This window comes from Neophocaena asiaeorientalis, unplaced genomic scaffold (genome assembly GCF_003031525.2).
Source record: "Neophocaena asiaeorientalis asiaeorientalis breed wild unplaced genomic scaffold, Neophocaena_asiaeorientalis_V1.1 scaffold232, whole genome shotgun sequence".
NCBI lineage: Eukaryota > Metazoa > Chordata > Mammalia > Artiodactyla > Phocoenidae > Neophocaena > Neophocaena asiaeorientalis.
Window position 1 is genome coordinate 5424916 of NW_020175672.1, and position 10517 is coordinate 5435432.

Consider the following 10517-nt stretch of genomic DNA (forward strand, 5'->3'; position numbering starts at 1 on the left):
GCATGAAACTTCCAGTCAGGCCCCTCTTCAGTACCCTGTGACTTTGGGTGATTGACAGTCCCACAAGGATGCCCAAATCTTCTTCCCTCCCCTTCCCCCGCTCCCCCGCAGCTGCTGGTTGTAATGGACAGGATTCGTAGTTTCCCACTTTCCAGCCCCATCTCGAAGTTCCTGAATGGCTTAGAGATCCTTCTGGCAAAGTCACAGGTAAGAGGATTCTCTCCAGTCCTCATTTTAGTTATAGTCAACTGAAGAGATTCTCTTATTGTTAGAGGGACAGGATGTGATAGTTTGGGTTGGAAAAGGATGAAACTCCTTGGTTTTTCTGACATAAGGTCAGATTATTGCAGGTGAAGCCACTGCCTCCATGGGACACAGGGGACCTGCCTCACCTGTTCTCAAGGGTGGGACGCAGCATCCACCAGTCCTAAGGGCTCAGTCTGCCAGGACTTCTGGGTTGGCCTTCAGACCGGCAGGGTGCCTCCACTCTTCAGCCCCTCAGTGCTCTCACAGCCTCTGAAGAGGCTGGTGCTCCCCTGATTTTCAGATTAGGGCTCTGGACTTTGGAGGGGTCATGTGACTAACAGAGATTCAGACTCAGGTCTCCAAACCCTGTGCTATTTGCTCTGCTGGAGGTCTGTCAAGTGACCAGAAAGAACTCAAAGCTGGATAAGCTGGATGTAAACTCATTCTGGTTAGTTATTGGTAAATCAGTATAAAAGTTGTTGAAGGTCCCAGGGGTCTTTGCTCAAGAAAAGTCCAGGGTGTTCCTGAGTGAGGAGGTGGTCAGGGGACTGAATAATGGCCATAGTAAATTTTATCTGTGTTTCTTCAGGATTGGGAGGAGAATGCAAGTCGGGCCCTGTCTCTGCGGAAGCATCTTGATGTGGTCACTCAGATGGTCATCCGTTGGCGTAAACTGGAACTGAAGTAAGTGATACATTTGTCACTTCCCCTCCTGAACTTAGGTTGTAGGGATATAGTCTTTGGATAGTTTGTTTCCTCAGAGTTTATGTAGTATGTCAGCTGGAGACCAGACAACAGCATGCGTTCGGTGGCAGCAGACTGGGAGCTTCTCCATCTCCATTTGGGAGGAGAGAATAGTGAATATTTAACTTCTGCTTCTGTGGTTTCAGATGTTTGAATAGGTTTCCTTAAATGCTTCCTTGGCCTCTACTTCCATGTTTCAGCTGCTGGTCCATGAGTTTGGATAATACCATGAAACGCCATACTGAGAAATCCACCAAGCATTGGTTCTCCATCTATCAGATGCTGGAGAAGCACATGCAAGAACAAACAGAAGAGCAGGAAGGTAACATCCGTCTCTAAATCCCCTGCTTATTTCGAGGGTCCAAGCTAAGCTTGAAGTGCAGCAGAGCGTGGGCTTTACCTGCTCCCATGTGTCCTCGCCCCACTACTTTCACATAGGTTGTATCATCTGATTGCGAGGTATTCCTGAGAGGTCAGCCAAGAAAGCTGTGTAGTTTTATTCTTACTAAGAATAATAATGGAAGTCGGAGAGGTTTAAGTGACTTGTCCAGAGTCTAGAGAGCTAGTCATAAGATAAAGTTTCCTTCTCTATATCCATGAGACAAGTCAAAGAGAAAGTTTCTATCTTGGTAGGTAGTAGTTAAAATGCTTGAGTTAAAAGGGTTTCATCTCATACTTAGAACAGGTGCCTCATAATTCAGTTTCCTAATTTGCTGTGAGTGCATTTCACACATAACCTGAGTGGGGCTGTAGTTTTTAAATCAGCTTGGAATTTAGCTGTGGTCCTTGCTTCAAAGCTTCACCTTAAATCTCTATAAAGATGACAGACAGATGACCCTGATGTTGCTGGTCAGCACGTTACAAGCATTTATTGAAGGATCTTCACTGGGAGAGTTCCACGTACGACTTCAGATGTTACTGGTTTTCCATTGTCATGTCTTGCTGATGCCACAAGTTGAAGGAAAAGGTAAGGATATACATATGTATGTATAATATTTTTTCTTTAATTTTACCCTTTGAATTCTCCACATGAGACAAGTGTCTTGTGGCATACCAGGTTTTAAACAAGACAGTTTCAGTTGTCTTTTCCTATAATGTGATTCAGGTTAGATATAGAGAAAAACATTAAAGTTGAGTGCAGCCTGGTTATAAATGAAGCCCTGGCTAGCGAACCGTGGCAGAGGTAGATCACCAGATGCAGAGCTCGGGAGCTGGCGTGTTGAGGCAGCACATCTTTCTGTCTAGACAGTGCATATGTCCTGCTAAGCTTCTGCTTGATCCAGGCCATTATTAGTAGGTTCTTTGATCTCAGGAGAGCGCTGCCACGTGTCAAGGAACCGCACATAAAACTTCTACTGTCGATTCCTATCGCTGACCACAGCAGTTTAGACAAAAGTGCCGCTGTAAAATGAATATAGATTTACGTGAATGAGCCATCAAGGTGAGCCTCTTCATATGCCATCTTTTAAAACAGACTTAGTTTCTGCTGACTTTACAATAAGATTCCGAGAAAGGTTGGAAATTGTGAGTTTGGCAGAATGTCTGAGTACACCATCTTTAAGAACAAAAGTGCAACCAAAAAAATCCAGTACAAAATGAAATGAAAATATAGGGTAGGATTTAGAGCCTGCATCTCTGGGAACTGGTAACCCCAGCTCCCTGGGGAGCTGTTACATAGTCTGCATGTGCTACATTGCACTGTAATCTCGTGGCCTAAAGAGTAAGGAGGAAGGATCATCACTGAAATGTGAGCCTCAGAGGGGGAGCCAGCAGCACATGCAGCAAGTGTGGTGTTTTTGTTTCCTTTTTATTTCTTCCAGATTCACTTTGCAGTGTTCTATGGAATTTGTACCATTATTACAAGCAGTTCTTTGACCGGGTCCAGGCCAAAATTGTGGAACTTCGTTCCCCCCTAGAAAAAGAGCTTAAAGTAAGATGAACGGCTGTCATAATCACTCTTAGGAGGACAAACTCAGCAAATTCTCCCGCAGTTCTGTTCTTTAATCCATTTGACTGTGAGGCAGGGGGATCTGGGGAATGGAGAAGAGCATTGCAACTGCCAACTAGGATGGTGGGTTTTTCATTTTGTGGCATTGGCTCCATTGCTGACCTGGCCGCGTGTGTGAGGGTTCCAGGGCGTGGCCCCTTTTCAGAGGCTCCTAAGAGGGATGTTAGTGCCTGCTCTGCTGGTCTTGCCCAGGCTGATCTTCCACCTCAGATGCGCACCATCTGGTGTTGGGCTATGGGCTGTTGAGGTGCTGGGGGTGTAAGGAGGATCCTCTCTTTTTGACACTTGCAGTGGTCGTGGAACCAACCCTGGTTTAAGCTAGAGTACATAGTGACCTACTGATTGTAGCAGCACTTTTTTTTCCATTGCTTTGAGACAAACACATGGTTCCTTTATTAGACTTGTTTTACTTGTTCACTGACACACAGTCCTGTGTTTGAGATGGAGTAGGCTCTGGTCTTCGGCAAACAGATGATCTAGAAAGAACAGAATGACACCAGCTTTATAAAGCCATTCCTTGAGCTTCATTTATCTTACAGGAATTTGTTAAGATATCCAAGTGGAATGATGTCAGCTTCTGGTCTATTAAACAGTCTGTGGAAAAGACACACAGGTAATTGATCTTTCAAAGCTGGGGGTGACCAAAACTCCGAATTTTTGAATGGTAGACAGCATGACTACATTGTTAAGAGCCCTGACTTGTGCTGCCTTGAACTTAACTAAAAAACACTAGGCTGTTTTGCTGGCTTCCCAACACCACGCCCTTCCACCCAAAGCAGAGTCTCCCTGCAGGAGGAACGGATGTGTCTGGAGGCAGAGCAGGCTGTGTGCCGTGGAAGGTCGAGTCCTCTGCCACCTGCTCACCTTGAGCAAAGTGATCCCACCATTCCTGGCTTTTTTTTTCCTGCTAGAAAAGAGAGATGAGAACACCTGCCGCACTTTTTCCTTTAAAAAAAGATTATGAGTTTCTAAGGAGCTCATTACGTACCAGAAGTACAAGTTATTAAGTTATCTATGTATGTGTTATATGTCATTTACATATTTCCTCACTTTCCATCCTATTTTTTTCTGCCCATCTCTGTCATTACCTGGGGCCAGAACCCTCTTTAAATTCATGAAGAAATTTGAAGCTGTCCTGAGTGAACCCTGCCGGTCATCCCTGGTGGAGAGTGACAAGGAGGAACAGCCAGACTTTTTGCCAAGGCCAACAGATGCAGCCGCAAGTGAGGAGTCGCCCATTCAGAGTCTGAATCGGGCACTGAGAGAGACCCTGTTAGCCCGGCCAGCAGCTGCACAGGTATTAGCTCGTGGGATAGTATTTGCTTATTCCTGAGCTAGTTGCGTGGGGTCTTTGCTTTCTGTGGCAGGAGTGTCCTTAGCACTAGGTGAAGGAATGCCTTTGAAATCTTCCTCTTTGGACGAGTGGTATAGCATTGCATGACCTGCTGCAGAGTAAGGCAGAAAGCATTAATCCTGGTGCTGGAAGTTTCATGTTAGCCTGTGGAAACGACTGTTGTGCTTACCTGTGAACAGTTCATCTACCTGTGAGGGAAGATTTAAAGCATCAGTTTAGGAATAGGATATTGAAGCTGCCTTTGGGGTCCCACGTGATGAAGCTGCTGCACAGGGAGTGGCTGTGTGCAGTGATCTGCTGGTTTGAAGTGGTTGCTGGTGACCGTGGTGTAGAAACATGTACTCCCATCATGGCCAGTTTCAAGCACCAAGAGTTAAGAGCTGGCTTGCAAAATTCCTGAAAATTTAAACAGTTATCGAGACCTTGGGTGAGCAGGCCTGTTACAGGAGGATGTCCCTGCTTCATAATCACTGTGTGTAGGGAGCACTCTTCCCCCCCACAGTGCACGGGCCTCTCATTATGGTAGCTTCTCTTGTTGTGGCTCACGGGCTCTAGAGCATAGGCTCAGTAGTTATGGCGCATGGGCTTAGTTGCTCCACGGTATGTGGGATCTTCCCGGACCAGGGCTCGAACCTGTGTCCCCTGCATTGGCAGGTGGATTCTTAACCACTGTGCCACCAGGGAAGCCCGGGAGCACTCTTGAGGGAGTAATGACTTTTGTCTTTCTACTGTGCTTTCCACCCTGGGTCTATAGAGTTAGCAGTGGGGTTCCTCAAGCGATTTTTAATATTTTAATAGTTCAGAAAGCATAATAGAAATTGAGCATACAGCCATGATATATGGCTGCACACGTGATATGGCTGCCAAATTTTCTTTTGATTGTATTCATCAGTTCACCACTTGTCATACTGATCAAATTTTTAAACTTAACTATTGATGACAGCACAGGAATTTCAGGTCTCTTTTTTTGGTGGGGGGCCATGCTGCATGGCATGTGGGATCTCAGCTGCCCTACCAGGGATGGAGCCCATACCCGCTGCAGTGGAAGCGTGGAGTCTTAGCCACTGGACTGCCAAGGAAGTCCCAGAATTTCAGGGATTTTCAAGGGAAAAAACTAGTGAAAATAGGCCTCCGATGGTTGCCTAGTATCTGGATCCTGGTATTTGAACTGTTAGTCAGGAATTGGAGGCAGGGGAGAGATGGTGGTAGAAGTCAGCTTTGGCGGATCAGGTTAGCTTTGCCTGTGTGTCTGAGAAGCACGGTGCAGTGCAGCACCTTAAAGGCAGCAGTTATGCCATCGGATCTCCACCTTCATGGAGCAGAAGCGCAGGCCCCTGGTGACGAGCACAGAAGGCGCTGCGGGGGGTGGGGAGCAGGGCTTCTGCTACGGGGACCTCCCACAGCAGAAACACACAATGCTGAATACCCGCGGCACGTGCCTGTTTTAATTTTGGCGATGACGCCTTTGTTCTCCTGAGACTTCGGAGACGTGGAGAAGAGAGTTTCCTGTTGCTGAGCCAGGTGTGTGTGGAGCAGCGCAGCATTTAAACTTAGCACCCATGCAGGTTCGTGCTAGGACTGTTGTTCTTGGCAGTGAGAATAACCTGTGCTCTGTCTCACAGGCCGTGGTTCCAGAACAGTGTCAGGGTGCCCCTCCCGCCTCGGAGGGGGCACTTCTGCGTCGCTTGCCGAAGCTTGTGAAACGCATGAGGAAGATGTGCCTGGTGCTCATGAAGGGAAGCCCCCTACCCTGCCTCGTGGAGGGCCTCGACCAATTCACTGGTGGGTGCACACCCAGGTTGAGGGGGCTTTGCTCTCTCCGGTATCTTCAGTGGCCTGGGAGGGTTGGAATGAGATACCTGTGTCCTTCTGTGACATCTTAAATAGCGTTGAGCAGGTAATTAAGCAAGTGGGTTAAAAACCATCCGAGCCCAGACACAGGAGCCAGCTGAGACCCCACAGGTGGTCACCTTGTCCTCCTCCCGTGCACACCGGTGCAGTGTTAGGCCGTTTTCTACAGCAGCCCTGTCCATGTCAGCTCTTGCTGGTTGGGGACACGAGTAAAGGGTTTCCTAGAGTCTTGAGGCTGTCCCCACCTCTCAAAATGTTGTCTCTCTTGGGTTAAAGGAAGAGGGAGGTTTGTCCACAGTCCACTTCTTTTTTCCTTCACTTCAGAGAGGTGTAGCAATCTCGTTTCCCTGTTCGTGCTGTACAGCATATCAGCAGTGGCTGGGAAAGGGACTCGCGACCTTAAAAGATCATTTGGGCCCTTGGCAGCCTTTCAGCACTTCCCCCACCTCAACCCACCCCCCAGCCGCAGTGAGCATGTGGTCAGGGTGAAGCCGGTCCTTCTTCAGTGAGGCTGCAGTCTGATCTCAGGGAGATCTTTTTAAAAAAAAAAAAACTTGTTAGAATAATAGCCTATCATCCATTGCTCAGGATGCCCTGCCTGCATTGTTCAGGGGTCAGCTGTACCACATCTTTGGTGGCTTAAACAATAGAAATTTATTTTCTCACAATTCTGGGGCTAAATGTCCGAGATTAAAGTGTCAGCAGGGTTGGTTTTTTCTGAGGCTCTCTCCTTGGCTTGTAGATGCCTTTTCTGTGTCCTCATCTCCTCTTCTGTTAAGGATGCTAGTCAGATTGGATTAGGACTCGCCCATAAAGCCTCATTTTATCTTCTTTTTTTTAACTTTAAAAAAATATATATTTATTTATCTTTATTTGGTTGCACCAGGTCTTAGTTGCGGCTCGCCACCTCCTTAGTTGCAGCATGCGGACTTCTTAGTTGTGGCATGCATGTGGGATCTAGTTCCCCGACCAGAGATCGAACCCGTGCCCCCTGCATTGGGAGCGTGGAGTCTTAGCCACTGGACCGCCAGGGAAGTCCCGGCCTCATTTTTATCTTAATTGGCTCTTTAAAGGCCCCATGTCTAAATACAGTCACATTCTGAGGTATTGGGGGTTAGGACTTCAACATGAGCTTGGGAGGCCACGCAGTCAGCTTATAACACTGCCTGTGGCAGGCTGGCAGCACCCTGGTGTTCTAGGTGCCGGTGGGTGCTCAGGAAGACAGTGCAATGCTGGAGAACGAATTTGGGCTTTGGAGTCGGTTCAGCCAGGGTTCAAATCCTGGCTTCAAGTCTGCTCTTTACCTGAATGGCCTTTAGAAGATGACTAGACTTCTCTGAGCCTCTTTGAGTGGCTAAAAATAAGTTCTTCTGGAGCTGTGCAGATAAAAAGAACATTTACCAAGTACCAGGTACAGCGTAGGCGCTCAATACATGTTGTATGTATTGGAAATTTATCTCAAGTTTTTAAAATTCTTAGTGTAAATCACTGCACATAATCCATGTTCAATAAGTGCTTTTTGCTTGATTGGTTATGAAACCCCTGAATAAAAAAAAAAAAAATATCTGCTTTATTTGGGTTGTTTGTTGTTGAGAGATATGAAGCGCCGTGTGTTTTGATTTTTCCGTTATCATGCATCTTGATCAGTTTAATCATTGAGAATTTACCAAATGCTAGGGACTGTGTTAGCTATAAAGATGAATGACACCTGGTCTTCGTTTTGACAGGTCCTTGGTCTTGGGTAATTTGAGCACATTAAGAATTCCTGGGGATTTCCACGTTTTCCCCCTTGTCTTCCCTGCAGGTGAAGTAATTTCCTCTATGAGTGAGCTGCAGAGGTTAAAGGTGGAGCCCTCCGCAGAGAAGGAGAAGCAGCGCTCAGAAGCCAAGCACATTCTCATGCAGAAGCAGCGAGCTTTAGCAGACCTCTTTAAACACCTTGCAAAAACTGGTACGGTCCTCGATGGAGACCCAGTGAAGTGTACTCTCCTGGTTTCAGGAAGACAGACAACACGGGTGACTCGGGGGAGGTTTGTGGAGACGGCTGAGATGGTGGGAAACAAGGTGCACGGCAAGGCTGGAAACGTGTGAGTCCCAGTCAACACACACGGAAACCCTATGATGAACCCTTTGTGACTCCCAAGTAGTTTCACAGTTTTGTAATGAGGTTTCTCAGAAACCATGTTTTTTATTTTCATCACCGTATGTTGTACAGCACCCGCCCTTCCAACGTGCATAGGGAGCAACACTTTTCAGACTAACTTGTGTGTGAATCACCTGGGGAATCTTGCTAAAGTGCAGAAGCGGATTCTGTTTCAGCAGGTGTGGGGCAGGGCCTGAGAGTAAGCTTTCTAACAAGCTCCTGGGCGATGCTGTTCCTGGGACTTGACTTTGAGTAGCAATGGCATTGGGGGGTTCCTGGCACATCTGTTCTCTCCTGAGTTTCTTTATTTAACCACCTGCTGTTTATTTCCTAGGTTTGTCATATCGCAAAGGTCTTTCCTGGGCCCGTTCAAAAAACCTTCAAGAGATGCTTCATCTTCACCCATTGGATCTCCAGAGCGCATTGTCTATAGTCAGCAGCACTCAGGCAGCTGATTCTAGGTTTGTGTTTTTAATTATAAATGGAGCAAGTCAGCTAAGCCTCCATGGCCTCATTTGCCAAAGTGGGGAGAGGAGTACTTCTGTCCTAGTGTTGCCATAAAATTAGCATTTAGAAAAGTGCCTGGCTCAGGACTGGCAGATGGCGAGCACCCAGTGTTAATTTTCTTTTCTTTTTTTTTTAACCTTCTTTTCTTTCATTAGGAAAAGGTAAGGGACGAATTCGAAATATTGGGTGGTTTGGGCTCTGGTGGGGTAAGGAAGACAAGGGGCCACTTTGAGTGTTTAAAGCAAGTGTCAGTAGTTAGTTAGTAATTGTTGATTTTCTTCTTTCCATTCCTCTTTCCTCCTTGTATTCATGTCTCCCATTATTTTTTTTGGTCCTTTGATTTTTCCTGAGGTCTACTCAATTGATTTGAATGTACAGGTGAAAATCTGTGAGAGAATGGCCACACTTTTAGCTATTCCATGTACATAAACCTAAGTTCCCATATGTTCTTGAATTTTAGAGCCTATAGACTTTGGAGACAGATGGAGCTCCCTCTGTGTTAGTAACTGGTTGGAAATGAGCTGAGTACAGCATACATGTGTGTTTTCTTTGCTCAGTGGCCCTCTCAAGTGCTTTAAATTTGAGTTCAACACAACACTTTTGTAAAAAGTAGAAATTTTACATAAACATTCTGGATTTTCAGTTTTTCGGGAAAATTTGGACAAGTGTGCTTGCCTTCCCGTGTGGTTGAAAGTTGACTAGAGTGCCCTCCTTTTGATAGGACACATGCTCTCAGGGTCACTGTGGTCAGTAACGGTCCCTCTTGCTTCTCAGCTGTCATCGCCAAGGATCATTTTGTGCTTGGCTGTCCTTAACCATGTATGTTATCTGCATGGCCCCTGTAGGCATCAGAATTTATGATCCCTAGACTCCACTGTCAAGATAGGCATACCATTTTTATTAAGGAAGCCATATTGTCATAGTTTATTTTCCCACTCTACTTTCAGTGCTAAGTATGTAACACATCCTTTGTATAAAGGACTGATGAGTGGCTGACTGAATGGGTCCTCACAGAAATAAATCTGTTCAGACTCTTGGCTTCTGGTTGCGGCTAAATGGACCAGTCTCTGACTCCTCAGGATCTAGGGTGGAGATAGTGGTTTTAATTAAGTAAATCATGTTGGTTTCTTTCCCAGGCTGCTTACAGAAATCTCGTCTTCGTGGGAGGGGTGCCAGAAGTATTTTTATCGCTCTCTTGCACGGCACGCCAGGCTTAGTGCAGTCCTGGCAGCTCCCGCCAAGGTAGGATGATAGAGCCTTGGGATTGCAGGGGCTCAGGGACTCCAGTTCTGTTCATCCAGGGCAGCGTCCTCAGACCTGGTCCAGTGATCACAACCCATTACTGGAAGTGACTGAACTTTTTGCAGTCATTAAACTTACAATATAAGTCAATGTAATTTTGTGCTTAATCAGAGAGCATTTTATAATAAGTTCTGTTATTCAGCATTGGCTAACAGGACCAAATCCTTAAGAAAAATTACGGAAGAAAAACTTCAAATGGAGAATGCTACCCTCAGATCTTTTCCCCCTGTGAATTGAGAGAAGATCACTGATACCCAATTTTGATGTTAAACTAGTTCCTGTTCATGGAACTTCAGTGGAAGCGTTGTTTGAGATGCGCTGCTCCCAGAGGTGGACGTGTCGCCTCTAGAGGGCAGCGCACC

At 46.3% G+C, this 10517-nt stretch overlaps 1 protein-coding gene across 1 annotated transcript in view; it reads left to right on the plus strand.

Annotated features, from left to right (window-relative positions):
* The window catches only part of MDN1 (midasin AAA ATPase 1), a 157476-nt gene that overhangs the window by 110696 nt on the left and 36263 nt on the right, over positions 1–10517 (plus strand). The window contains exons 67-77 of the mRNA XM_024731782.1: positions 112–207; positions 836–930; positions 1191–1312; positions 1811–1957; positions 2811–2920; positions 3538–3611; positions 4097–4295; positions 5975–6134; positions 8008–8154; positions 8681–8807; positions 9990–10095. Coding sequence (XP_024587550.1) covers positions 112–207; positions 836–930; positions 1191–1312; positions 1811–1957; positions 2811–2920; positions 3538–3611; positions 4097–4295; positions 5975–6134; positions 8008–8154; positions 8681–8807; positions 9990–10095 — 1383 coding nt within the window. The remainder of the gene's footprint in view (positions 1–111; positions 208–835; positions 931–1190; positions 1313–1810; positions 1958–2810; positions 2921–3537; positions 3612–4096; positions 4296–5974; positions 6135–8007; positions 8155–8680; positions 8808–9989; positions 10096–10517) is intronic.